Source organism: Vombatus ursinus, unplaced genomic scaffold (assembly GCF_900497805.2).
Source record: "Vombatus ursinus unplaced genomic scaffold, bare-nosed wombat genome assembly UNPS02014779.1, whole genome shotgun sequence".
NCBI lineage: Eukaryota > Metazoa > Chordata > Mammalia > Diprotodontia > Vombatidae > Vombatus > Vombatus ursinus.
In genome coordinates this window covers 56,001,216-56,015,617 of record NW_020954557.1, presented here as the reverse complement: position 1 = coordinate 56,015,617, position 14,402 = coordinate 56,001,216, and the positions used below count along the sequence as shown (strand labels likewise).

The following is a 14,402-nucleotide window of genomic DNA, read 5'->3' as shown; positions in this document are numbered from 1 at the left end:
GGACAAAATCACAGTTTTTTGAAGGATTTTGTTCAGATAAAATGATAAGATAAGAGCTATGGTGCCAGTAAGACTTTTCATGTAAAAATGTGTTAAAATTACTACTAGTTAAAATTAAATTAACTTTTAAGGGTAACAGATATTACCTCTCATTCATACTCTCAATCAGCTGATATTTTAGGTTTTAAAAAAATTATCTCATTATCTCATCATCTCTCTTCCCCAGGTGTGATGTACATAACATTATACAGACACAATCAGCTTATAAAGCTTACAAAGACACAACCCTCCCCAGGTTACGAAGCCCTTTTCTCCTTATTGGGGAATTGGGAGATGTGGGACAACACAAGACACCAAGCCCAGAGAGATCCAAGTCCGTCAAGCTATGAAATGGCCGTGGTAGTGCCATGTACATATGACTGACAGGAGCAACTGGGAATACAAAAACTGCAAACATCAAGATAAAATGCTGATGAAAGACCATTCCCACACTTTGGCCTCACACACATAAGTAGCTGTCAAGAACAAGATAGTGCCACACAACTTTTATATCAGTTGAACACACACAGGAAGAAAGCCTGACATGAGAACTTGGAAGAGTCTAAAATGAATTCAACGAAGTGTTCAAATGACTCAGAATTAAAATAGTAATCATAAATGTGGACCAGTCCTTAAAAAATCATGGCCAGGAAGTTTTATATATAAACTGTGAAATAATTTGGCAAAGAATTGACATCCTCACCCCTCCCATTCTAAGACACTTACCCAGAATAGCCACGACAATGTCATCTTTGAGGATTTCAATGGAGCCTCTGGATAGAAAGTAAAGTGCAGTGAGGACATCCCCACAGTGAACTAGGGTGTCTCCTGGAGGCGCATGTGTTGTCTTAAACTTCATAGCCAAAGCTCGGAGGCAACCTTTACTGGCCCCCCGAAAAGCTTTGCAGTTCTGAAGTAAAGTCTGGTTGAGATGCAGGCAAATGTCAGCTTGTAGACACTCTGGAAACCCCTTTAAGACCTGAGGGGGGAAAATGTAAAAAGTTTCATACTACCAGTATATAGACTGTCTTGATCTGCACAAAATATGATCCTTGCCCAACTGGACATATAGGTGTAACAACAGTGTCAACTGGGAGGTTGTTAGGAATTTCTTTACTTTGCTCTGGGTAAGGAATATTTAGTTTTCTGAATGTGTAATAATTCTCACTCAAATATCTGTTCTCTGAATTAATTTCAGGCATTCAGACTGTCTCATTAATACAAATGTCTCATTAAGCTGTAGTGCCTACAAAACTTTACTGTCCTTCATTTCTTGTGATGTCATATAGCATCACTCTCTACACAAATATAATAGAATGTAACAATTAATCAGATGTAACTAATGAAAGGCAATACAACCAGAAAGGTAATCATCTTTCAGAAGGCATCTTAAGTGTCAATTTGGGCTGCCATTGCTGATCCATATATTAATTATAATTAACAAGTTTTGCTCTGGAAATAGCTTTGGTATTTGTAAATGTCATATACTGCAGAGAGTTCAGAACAGTACCCAGAATATTTATGAGTTGGTTTGCACATTGTTAATATTAAGTATTTTGAATTGGCATTGAAAACAGAGAAAGGGAAGGAGAAAAGGAAGCATGCTTTGAAATTCTGAGTGTGGGTTAGTTTTCAAAAATGGATACTATGCCATCATTAATAATGCATGTGTAATGTAGGTTGGGTGCTATAGCTTCGCCATTCACTTTGTAGTTAATTGTAACTAGGAGGGACAGATCAAACATTACATTTGGACAAATATGATTTGATTCATACTGAGTCAAATTTCGTAGTTTGCGAAAATAGAAGTTATCAAATTCCTACAAAACAGAACTAACTTCTAGCCAACTCCTGATTATCTTTCATGTGTTATCTACCTTGCAACTTACTGACCGAAAAATTCAATTTGTGTCAATTTCCTTGACAGTGAGTATGAGTTGCTGCCTCCTGCTCTCAGCATTGATGTATGTGTGTGTGTGTACATATATATGTAAATACATATATATGTAATTGGTGATTACAAAACCAATATTAAAGCTAGCTTATATAGAACCAGGTTATGAAGTGAAAAATGCTGGAAAAAATATAAGATGAGTAATCTAATGCAGGAGGAGAAGATCGGCTTTTGAAGTTTGGGGGAAAATTACCTGGTTGTTGGTTTTTCTTTTTCTTTATCTTTTTCTTTTTGCTTTTGTTGACACTGCCCCTTGTATCACTGCAGATAATCATGAGTTGACTGTATAATCAATTCATATGAGATGTATGTTTGTCAATTTATCAATAACAGTATTTAGATAAATTTTGTATGAGGCACTATTTTAATTAAATTTTTAAGAAATCTTTGAGATGTGAGAGAGGTCATTTTTACATGAAACCACTGAATTGAACAGGTTTGGGCTGGATCCTTTTTGGAGGGTGGAGCATCTGACTGGTTGGACTGAGATTCAAATTGGCCACTCAGACAGTTAAAATACTGGTAGATTTTCGGGTTTCAAAATTGGAAGCACTGACAAAAAGTAGTCCAGATAAGTTGAATATAAAATTTCTGATTGATATTGTCGATATATTCTATTTTCACTATCATTTATTTTTCTAGAAAGTAGTTTAGGTTCATTGCTTACTCAGGGCTCTGTGCTTCAGTTTCTCCATCAGTAAAGTGAAAATAAGTCCTAACTTAGTTAACCAAAGCTTACTGTGCACATGACTTTATGTTATGTGCTAAATGCAATGGGCCCATTCTTGGAGGAAATGGTGGCCATAAAAGTACAAAATTATATGTGAGGTGTTATGACTGTAGGTATGGGTCATTTGACTACATAGGCTCAAGAGGGGAGGATAAGGAATTACTAGTGATTTGGTAGTGTGACTACTCTGCCATAAGACAGGGATAAATATAAGATATTCTGCAGAGGGGAAAATCGCACTTCTTTTTTCTTATAGCCAGTGATAATACTACTCAAGCTTGTGAAGTAGGTGAAATATGTCTTTGGAACCCTTCCTAGGTCCGTTTCCCCACCTTGGTAGGACCTCTCTAGCATTCAGTCAAGTTGACTTGTTCTCTGGTGTATGTCTAACAAACTCATTCACACAAAAGTAGGAATGATGTATAGGGCTTAAAATTTTGTCTTTCTAAGTGTTTGCATGTCAACAGGGAAGAAAAGGAGAAAGGCTTAAACCAAGTATTAGAAGTAGAAATGGTAGAATTTTAGGCACTCATGCGTAGATGGAAAATAATTGTCAAATACATAATCCCATGTCATTCTCACAGCAGTTTGATTTAGGCAGGGCAGATCTTATTATGCCTATTTTACAGACAAGGAAACTGAGTTTTAGGGACTTGCCCAAAGTAAGGAAGTAGTGGAACTGGGCTTAGAACCTGTCTTAGAACACTTACTCTAGTTCTTTTGCCACTATACCATATTGTGGAAGGAGCAGGGGTGAGGAGAGGGGGTGAGATGTTGTGAAGGGAGCAGATGTAAGGAGATGATTCCCAATTCTTCAAACTAGCTCTTTATTCTATAGGAAGGGTTCACCATATTGAAAAGTAGTCAAACAAAATACCTTTAAAAGCATATCTTGATTTGGGCATTATTAGATGTGTTCCTGAAAAGCTACAGTATGTATAAATCACTTTGGTAACTTAAAATCACATTTCATGAATACTAGAGAAAGTATTCATGGGATTTTATGGTATGCTTTTTTGTAATGCAAATGACAACCCCTAAATTTGTTTTGTAAGTTTGGATTTTCATTTTTTTCTTTGCCCTGAACTTAGGAACACTGGAAAAAAAAAAACTTTTAAATTACTATCAATAATAATGACGACAACTAAAACCCCAGACTGGCAAGAAGGAAGTGTTTTACTTAAGATAAATTACGAGAGGAATTCATTCTTTTCTTTCTTTCTTTTTTTCTTTCTCTCTTTTTTTTTGGTTTTCTTTAGAAATAAGTTCTTGACTTGAAAGGCACTAAATGTTGTATCCATAATGCCTTTAAACAATTAAAAAAATTTGCAACTAACTCATCTCAAACGCCATTTAGGGGGATCAGGACATCTTGGGACCACAATCTTTTTGAATTTTATGACCATACCTTTTCAAACTAATGAGGAAAATAATCTTGCTCTTCCTAGCTGAACCTGCTAGCCTTTATACCAAATCTCCAAGAATGCCTAGGCCAATCCTACTTTGTTACATCCCTTTAAAGAAGATTTTTGTTTCACATCTAATGAGAGGCAAGATATTTTATTTATTGCCTAATGGAGACAGAAGGATTCCCAGGATATTGACACAAAGGCCATGTTTACACACGGGAGGTATGTTGTGACATTTGTTTCAAACAATCTTTTCCTAGCCTTTATTCTTATTAACATAGCTCAGTGGAGACTTTTGAAATAAAAAACATAAGTTACATATGCTGAACTAGTTTGATTGGGCACAATAGCCTACATGTCTCAATCAAGTTGTCAGTTTTAAAATTCTCAACTTGGAGTTTTTCACCTCTTGTTTTTGTTTTTGTTATGGACCCCTTTGGCAGTCTAATGAAGCCTATAGACCTCTTCTCAGAATAATGCTCTAAATTAATTTAAGAAAATGCTAAATTTCAGATAGAGGTTAGTGAAATAAAAGTATAATTTTTTTTCCCATTCAAGTTTATGGGCCCCATGAAATTTATTCATGGAGGAATCCATGGATCCTAGATTAAGAATTCCTCTCCTAGACTATTAAAATACAGAATTTTTCTAAGAAAGAAGTGGGACAAAAAATGAGAGAAAAGTTGGAGATAAATAGAAAAGAGGAGTAAGGAGATAGGAAGTACATTTAACTCTAAACCCTAACCTTAAAAAAATCAAAGAAAGAGAACCCTGGAATATTTAGTTCAAGTAATTGACATTTTCTCAGTGTCTAGCCCCTTTCTTGCTGCCACCCTCCCTATTTTCAGGTTCATTTTCTTTGCTGAAATCCCCTGATTAGCACTAGTTGTATGATAAATTTTCTCCAGGGATGAGCAGTAGAAATTGGGCATTCCTATCAAAGGTAGATTTTTTTTTTGGCCGAAGAACATGTACCAATACCTTAATACTGTCATTGCAACTATAAATCAGAGGTGTGAAACACAAGGCCTGTGGGCCACATGTGGGACTGAACCAGATTACAATGTGATTTGGAAATATTTAGCAAAATAAATAAAAATACAGTAAAACATAAGTGACATTTAAAACTAGGTCAATATATGGCCTTCAGGGGTGCTTATGTATGAATTAGTGGCTTCAGTTTCTATTTAAATTTGCTACCGTGCCTCCAAATATCCTTCTTCTTCTTCTTTTTTTTAACATCAGTCCATTCTTCCTAAATGCCTTGCTGGACCAAGGAAAAGGAAAGTGATAGCTACATTTACTTGTTTGCTACACAGGAAAACAGCCTTAGTCTCAAGTTTTCTTCTATCATCTTAATTAAAGTAATGAAAATCTTTAAGAGAAATAATGTTCTATTTTCTAAATGGGAAAATTTAAACAAAAGTCTTCTAGTAGCTGCTTTAGACATAGATAATAAATATATAATCCCCTTAAAATTTTGTTTGTTTTGTCTAGACCTATCCTTTCACTGATAAAGACATTCTCACTGTAGAAATTCCCTCTGCTTATACAGATGATCCGCTACTTGGTAACTTAGAGTTTAAGAAAACTGCCTAAACTAGGGGCATGAAGAGGGTAAATGGCTTGCCCAAAGTCACAAAGTGAGGACTTCCTGACTCTACTGCTGTCCCTCCTTACTGTGTTATGCTGCCTTTCAATCTTAGAAGAACAACAATCAAAACATTTTCAGAGGTATTAACATTTGCAAGACACATCATCTCATTTATAAGATATTCATAGACTCCCAACAGAGTGAAACTCCTACAGACTTGACTTCCGAAGTAAAGTTCTTTTAGTTCATTTATTTTGTGTTCCACTAGTTTGTTGGGGCAGGTGGCTAAACATTGTTAAAAGTCCAGTGAATTTTTGGTATATATTTATAAGCCTGGCAAAACTTCTCTATATCTCCATATGTTAAACACACAGACAGACATATGGTAGCTTTTGTACTAATATTTATACTGAGTGTTAAAGCTATTTTAGCACTTGATATAATTATAAACTCTTCCAAAGAGGCTAAATTAAATGGTAGTCTAGAATAACTGAATATAACTTAACCTTTTCTAATGTAATTTCATATACTCAAATAAATCTGCTTAGTAGATGTATAGCTTCTCCAAGCCACAGACTTCTCCTTTGTTAAATAAAGGAGTTGAGTTTTGTCACTTGTAAGGTCCTTCTAGTTCTAATTCTAGGATACTATCATCCTATGGCCTGTGATCATATGGATTTAGGTATTCTGGTGAATGATGAAGGTCACAGCCCATGTACACCTGGCCATTCTGTGAGACAGACCCATATATATATATATACATACATATACACACACATACATATATATGTATATGTGTATATAGGTACATAAATATATATGTACATGTATATTTCCCTTATAAATGGGGTACACAGATACCATTTCATGTAAAATAATTTAAAATTTTGTAAATGTGAGGTTCATTCTCCTTCCCTTGACTTGAAGCATATCTAGCTATTTTAGCTTGTCAAAGTCGAGCTCTGAGTTATAAATAAAATATGAGTACTTATAATTTAATTTGAAATATTTTCTATGCTCAAAAATAAGAAATCCATCATAGTTTATAGTGTACTGGGAAATTACAATGGACATAATATTAAAATAAACTCAAGAAAGTAGTTCTTTATGACTCTTTGTGACCCCATTTGAAGTTTTCTTGGCAAAGATACTGGAGTATTTTGCCATTCCCTTCTCCTGCTTATTTTACAGATGAGGAAACTGAGGAAAACAGGGTTAAGTGACTTGCTTAGGGTCACATAGCTAGTAAGTGTCTGAGGTCAGATCTGAACTCAGGAAGAAGAGTATTTTTTGAATCTAGGCTCAGCACTCTATCCATTATGCCACCTAGCAGTCCCTCTTATGGTGAATACTCTCTCATAAATCTTCAAAGAAGTCATATAAAGCAAATAAAAATATGAAAACTAGATACTATCTATTAGCTTTTTAAAATAAGCATTAACCAAATGTGATGAGGTATCAGTTGTTAGCTTTATTTGACTGCCTTTAGCTTCATGATGACTAAACTTTGTTAAAATTTATATACTTATTATACATTGAATTACACTAGAACTTAAAAATGATAATATTAATTACTAGTTAAAAAGTCATAACTAGAAATGTTTAAAAGAATCTTTTTCTATGTGTCAATAATTTCAAAAAAGATCTGGGTTTCTTTTTGTTTTTCTTTAATGTATCTGAAACATGTCAGTAACTATTATCCATTAAAATTCTACTGATAATGACTTATATATTAAAGTTACTGTGTATATTCTTAGAATATAATGTAATCTGTATTATGTAATCTTAACATACTGCTTTAAAAAATTTCTGTACTGTAGATTTTTAACTGGCCTATTTTAAGGTCCAGTGAAATTTTAGAATTGAATTTATAAAGCAATCTGTTTGAGTTGCTATAGTAGTGACCATGTATGATAGGTGCATTAAATAGATTTTTTATAGCTTTTCAGTATTTTGGTAACTTTTATATCCCTGTTCATGCTTCCTTTTATACCTAACATACCTTATAAACGTATCAATGTTTATTTTAAGTTGATTATGCAATTACATATAATATTCAAAATTTTATCTCTTATTTACCAGTACCTGATGACCATGTTTTAGAACATGGCAGTGGCTAATTGTGATTCTGATTCTTTCTGTATCATTTCCTTTTTAATTAAATATACTATGAAAAAAATATACTATGGGATAGAATATACAGTGTCCCAAAAGTTTTAGTGCAGTTTTAAGCTCTTATAACTCATTGAAGTTTTAAAAGTTTTAAGCTATTAAAGCTTACAAGAGAAAATTAAAGCTTAGATTAGAATATTTAAGGTAGCCACAAAGTCTTAGTGAAGTTTAAAGTTTCAGTAACTCTAAACTGCACTGAGACTTTTGGGATACTTCCTATATTAAGAATTCTGTTTACTTAATCCTTATTACAGCTTTATCTCAGGGGCCTATAGAACAGAACTTTCTGATAGGTAGAATTTCTTTAAAATGAAATTTCTTTGATATTTCTGGGCCTAAACCACCTTAAGAGATGCCTAAGATGGACCAGAGTTTGAATAAATCCTATTTTAGAGCAAATGCTATTACAATGAGGCTTTTTCATGTGATTGCCTCTATTCTTTCCACACTAGATGTGATTAAATGATAGTCTTCACTCCCAGTATCTCCTCTTTGCTTAAAGATAATAACTTTACGTGGTTATTTATGAAGAAAATGTTTTATAAACTGGAGAGCACTGTATAAATGGGAGTTATTATAATCATCACCAACATCTTTATTGTCAGCATGGTAGAGAGAAGAGGATGGGAAGAGTCAGAAGACCTGGGTTTGAATCCTGGCTCTGCTAGCTGAGTAATACTGCAAATCAATCTTATTTTTGCTCTTACTTGTTGTCCTTTTTTTTTTTTGCCTTTAAATGCCCTTGGGATTACTTTGCTTAGCTGAATGTCTTGCTAATGTTCTTTAAACTGATTTTTCACTCCAATGCTTCTCTCTGCCGTATCAGATAGAATTCTTTGTTTTCATCCATCATCTTTCTTCATGTGATTTTACAAATGATTTTATATTATAACCTGCTGTTGTGTCGACAGCCATTTCTCTCTAGTTGGTAAGTCATGTCTTTTCTGACTTAGTCACTTTCTGAACTCCTTTGGTCTCCTTGTGGCAAACAGTGTCTCTGGTTAATTTTCTATGTAAAGTTATCACAGGCAGTATTGATGCTATTTTTGTTGTCTCTCCTCTATTTTTGATTGTCAGTTACTTATCAGTACTTTCATGTATTATACCTTCCAGTAACACAAGCCTTCTTTGCAGTCTTTGTGCTGTTTTTTGCACAAGACACTCCACCTCCTATCATGATCTGTCCCTTATGCCTGGAATTCTTACGCTCTGGCATCTCTGAGTCCTCACTTCTCTGGATTCCTTGAAATCTCAGCTGTAATTCCACCTTCCTCAAGAAGGCTTTGTCAATTCCCCTTAAAGCTAGAGCTTTCCCTAAGTGATTGTCTCCTTTATATAGTTCTTTGCATGTTATTTCCTCCATTAAACTGTGACTTCCTTAAATTGGTGTTTTTTTTTGTTTGCCTTGCTTTTCATTGCCATATTTAGCATAGTATCTGACACACAGTCATTGTTTAATGAATACTTCTTGACTTGACTTGTTTAAAGAGTTCAGGATTAAGGTGTTTCTGTTGTATGCAATACCTTTTTTGCTATAATTATGCTTTCTTGTTTTTCAGTAATTTTGATCTTAGCTCTAATGTGTGTATGGTCTGATTATACACGAAGCTGATCCAGGGAAAACTCTCACATTAAAAAAAAATCTTTTCTTGTCTGTTAAAATATAATCAGTTTTTAAAATTTTATTTGGTGTTCAGCATGTCTAATGCTTGTCAATTTTTTTTCAAAGGAACAGTTCATGCTATAAAGGTCTTAGCCTTGTCTTTTACCTCTCTCATTGCTTTTTCCTGCATTATCCTTTCTCATATATTTCTCCCCTTCTTGAACCTTTTACACCTTTTCATTAAAGTCATCAAGTATCTTAATACATGTTGATTTAATTTGGAGGGTCTTATCAAGTTCTTTGTAGAATTTCTCTATCTTTCATTCTTAGCAAAGCAACCAATACTGGTTGATAAGCTACAGTTATTTTTTTCAAATTACTATCATTAATATCACAATAAATGATGATTAAATGTCTTGTTAAATGTTTCATGAAATGTTTCTTGTTGCCTTTAGGAGTACGATAAAACTCTACCAACTTCTTCATGTTCTTTTTTTGATTCTCTAATCAGTAGCTATGAGCCATCTTTCCCTTTAGCTACAAATTTCACCTTTTTAAAATGTAACTTTTATTTTATATTGATTTTTCAATTAACAAGCATTGATTTTCTCTCCCTGTCACTCCCTCTCTCCAGCTGAAAAAAAAAAACAACCTAAAACCTTATAACAAATATGGATTGTCAAGCAAAACCATCCTTGCATTGGTCATTTCTATAAACATATGCACCTGGGGTCTATCTCCTGTTTGTCAGGAGGTTGGCAGCACCTCCATTATAGATTTTTGTTCTTATTGATTAGCGTTTTTAAGTCATCCAAATTTGTCTTTACAATATCGCTAGTGCATAAATCGTTCCCTGGTTCTTCAGCTTCTTCTTTTTTCCGGTTTCCTTATAGCAAAAAGTGAAGATTAATGATTCAGGTCTTTTAGCAATTTTTCTACTTATGATCATTAGTCATTAAAATCAGTTAAACCACTAATCGCCTCAATTGCTCGCACTTATCCGAGGAAGAGGAAGGTCTAGACAATTGAAATGCATTGTGGGAAGAATGTCTGCTCTTAGATAATTTTCAATTATCCTTCCAGAAATGGGTTGTAGGAATTAATCCAGGATTATACAGAGAGAGGGAAGAAGAAAGGTGTAATAAACTACAGGAGATTTGTATCTATATAATGGGACAACATAGCAGTAATACTAACTTAAAATGCTACTACCCCTTATTTCAGTAGAGCTTTCCAAAACATTTCCATCTATATGATCTCCTCTGAAAACACTATGTTAAGTGATGAGGGTAAAATTGATTACTTTTTGGGGGGGCAGGGAATGGGGGTGGGTAGGATGGGGAGGTGGGAGTGAGGAGTCCAAGATCACAAAATAAATCAGGGGCAAAGTTAAGAAAGAAATGTAGGTCTCGAGATTGCTTTCTATTGCACTGATCAAAATGCTTCTCAGAATGGCTTTTTGAAATCTCACAACATTGTAGTGGAGACAAAATATTCCCCAAATATATTGTGATTTTTCATGAAGACACACAAGGGTCAGGGAGTAGGAAGGAAGCCTATCATTGGTGCCAGTTTGTATTCATCAAGTTGGGAATACTGAGGGATCTACATTCTGGGACATTTCTGAGGAGAGTCAATAAGGCAGTTGACTTACAAAGATGCATGAGCAAGTTATCCAATCCTTAAGAAAAAACAATTAGAAGTTTTATTTCCTTTCTTTAAGTACAGCACATGATATAAATCCATTACCCTATCTGATCCAGAATTTGGTTTATCCTAACATCCTATCATCATCATTATCAACTACATACTTATTGAGTTATCTTGTATTTAATTATCTGTTGACGTCATACTTGCCAGTAAAAATAAGCTTTTTGAGGATAATGACAGTTATTGTTGTTGTTGTTTTTTTGGCTTTGGCTTTGTGTCTCCTAGTGACCAGTCCAATACTGAGTCCAAGTAGGTACTTAACAAATGTCTGTTGAATTGAATTTTTTTTTATACATGCAAGGCATTGAATTAAGTGCAATGATAGAACTGCATAGAAATAAATACCCCTACATACTCAGGGATATATTTATGTCATTTCTACTGACCACATGCCCATCGTTTAATGGATGTGTGATTTCATCCCTCTAAAGGCGCAGATCATAACCCTGCCATGCCTAACCATCCCATGTCACACTTACCCTAGTCCAGGGGTGAGGAACCTGTGACTTCAAGACCACATATGGCCTTTTACTTCAATCAATGTGGCCTCAAGGCCTCAGGTTCCCCACCCCTAACTTAGTCCTTCCATAAGTTCCCCACAAGTTCATTGAACTTGAGATCTTACCAGAATACTTCTCAGAGGTAGCTACATGGTACAATGGATGGAGTTCTGGGTCTCGAGTCAGGAAGACATGAGTTCAAAAACAGCCTCAGATACTTACTAGCTGTGTGGCCTTAGGCAAGTCACTTAACCTCTGTTTGTCTCAGTTTCTTCTAGTGTAAAATGGGGATAGAAATAGTACCTACCTCCCAGGGTTGTTGTGAGGATCAAATGAATTAATATGTGCAAAGCACTTAGCGTAGTGCTTAGCATACAGTGAGTCCTAATAAATGCTTGTTTCCTTCCTCTATTCTTGACGTTTCAAGGATGCATGGAACAAAGATACAAGGATTGCATGGAACTTGCAATCTGAAACTGCATAATATGTTCCTTGCTATACATAAAATAAATGGAATTCCACCATGAGAGAATGGTCAAGAAGTTCATGGACTTTTTCATGCATTTAATTTAGATCACTTCCCCTTGCTGGTCGATATTATCAAGGGGAGTCTTGAATCTATAACAATGCTTTTAAAAAGGCTGGCAAAGCCAGGGGCATGACCTAAATTCTAGAGTGGTAAGTTACTCATTTCTATTTGCATCTTTGTGTTTCTATAAACTCTTTCAGAGTAGGGATTACTTCCTTCCTTGCGTTTGTATCCCCAGAAATTAGCACAGTGCCTGGCACAGAATAGGCGCTCATTAAATGTTTTCAATTGATTGATTGATTATAAAGTCTCAGTGAGACTTTATATGGATATGATTAAAGAAGACTCATGTGTGACCAATGATCTTCTCCTCATGAGTACATCTAGAAGATTTTTTGAATTGGTTCTTTCCATTATCCTCATAGTGTCTTATAGATGAAAGGGATTTAAATAATCATTAACCTCCTATCCAGGGTAAGAATTTATTTCCTTCACAACATCCTGGATAATCTGTCTTAATTCAGAAGAATGGTCTTACTTCTGATTGTTTCACACCGGGCTTGTGTAACAGTCTGTGAAAATGCCCAGAGAAAGGAGAGAGGATGCCTTGTGTGACAAATAGCAAGGAGGACAATGTCACTGGATTGCAGATTGTGTGGAGAGGGTAAAGCATAAGAAGACTAGATAGTAAATTTTTGGCTTCTCCAATAGTGGCCTTTTGGTAGCCATGGAGATTCCAGAATCCTATTACGAATTTGTACTGAAGTGAGAAGTGTGTAGATAAGGGAGGGACAAAATAAATTACCCAAGGACATTACACAGGTTGATTTCATAGAATTAAGTAATTTGACATGACTTGGGAAATGGTGGGAAACAATGACAGCTGATTGATGAGTCTGGCCTAAGGCCATGAGAAAAGCAATGTTTTATTTAGGGCAGGATGCGGAGCTGTTTAGAGGGTAGTAAGAAAGTCATGCCAACTGAGAGATTTGGCCAACAAAGCTCTAGCTAGAAACCAAATCAAAGGATATTCTTTAAGTGTATACAATATGGAAAGAACTACTGATTACACATTATTCTTTCTGGCCACATTCCTACACATATGCAGCACCCTCAGGAGGAACAGAAATAGTAGCTTCTTTAAACAAGGACAAATACTGAGTTATTTGAATTTTGAGAGAAATTTGTGATTTTATCAATGTGGGTACTCCAACAGTTGAACTGACATGATTCATTTCAACAAGCATTTATTAAGCACCTATTGTGGGCAAAGCATCACTCTAAATGCTGGGCATATAGAAGAAAAATGAATTTCTCAAGTCATTGGAGTTTACATTCTACTGAGGTTGTCGGTGGTGGGGGATGGGATATAAGATGTACATAGATAAATAAATCCAAGATAATTTTATGAGAAGAGAGGAGAGTAAATGTGTGTCTGTGTGTTTGAAGGGAGGCTATTAGAAAAGCTTCAAGCAGGAGGTGGACCCTGAGATGCCTTGAAGGAGGCTAGGGATTCCAAGAGCTAGAGGGGGAAAGATTTGCAGTTCATGGAAAGGCAAAAAATTGGAGCTGGGTTGTTCACTTTGGATGACAGCACATTGGTTAATTCGGCTACACCACAAGAGGAAAGAAAACAATATGAACTAAGTGTGACACACATTGCTACCCTTCCACCCCTTCTCACTTAGTGTGATTTTTTTTTTCATAGGAGAATTATACTACATACATGCAAATTTGAATGCTACAGAATATTGAGAGGCACCCAGAACTTGGAGCTAGAAAGACATGGCTTTAAATCCCACTTCTAATACCTTTCTAGCTAAGTGACCCTGGGCAAATCACTTTCTTTCTCTCAGACTAAAATGGAGCTACCAAAACCTACAGGAAGTATTGGATGCACAGGGTTGCTGTAAGGCTCTAGTGAGATACGCAAAGTGCTTTGTACACAGTGGATAGAGTGCTGGGACTGGAATCAGGAAGGCTCATCTTCATGAGTTCAAATCCGGCCTCAGACACTTACTAGATGTGTGACCCTGGGCAAGTCACTTAACCCTGTTTTCCTCAGTTTCCATCTCCATAAAGTGAGCTAGAGAAGGAAATGACAAACCACTTTGGTGTCTTTGCTAAGAAAAAATGAATGAAAACAACATATATAGTTATAT

At 35.3% G+C, this 14,402-nt stretch overlaps 1 protein-coding gene across 1 annotated transcript in view; it reads right to left on the bottom strand.

Moving 5' to 3' along the window:
- The window catches only part of KCNH7 (potassium voltage-gated channel subfamily H member 7), a 602,696-nt gene that overhangs the window by 53,405 nt on the left and 534,889 nt on the right, over positions 1-14,402 (bottom strand). Inside the window, exon 10 of the mRNA XM_027866015.1 lies at positions 766-1,018. Coding sequence (XP_027721816.1) covers positions 766-1,018 — 253 coding nt within the window. The remainder of the gene's footprint in view (positions 1-765; positions 1,019-14,402) is intronic.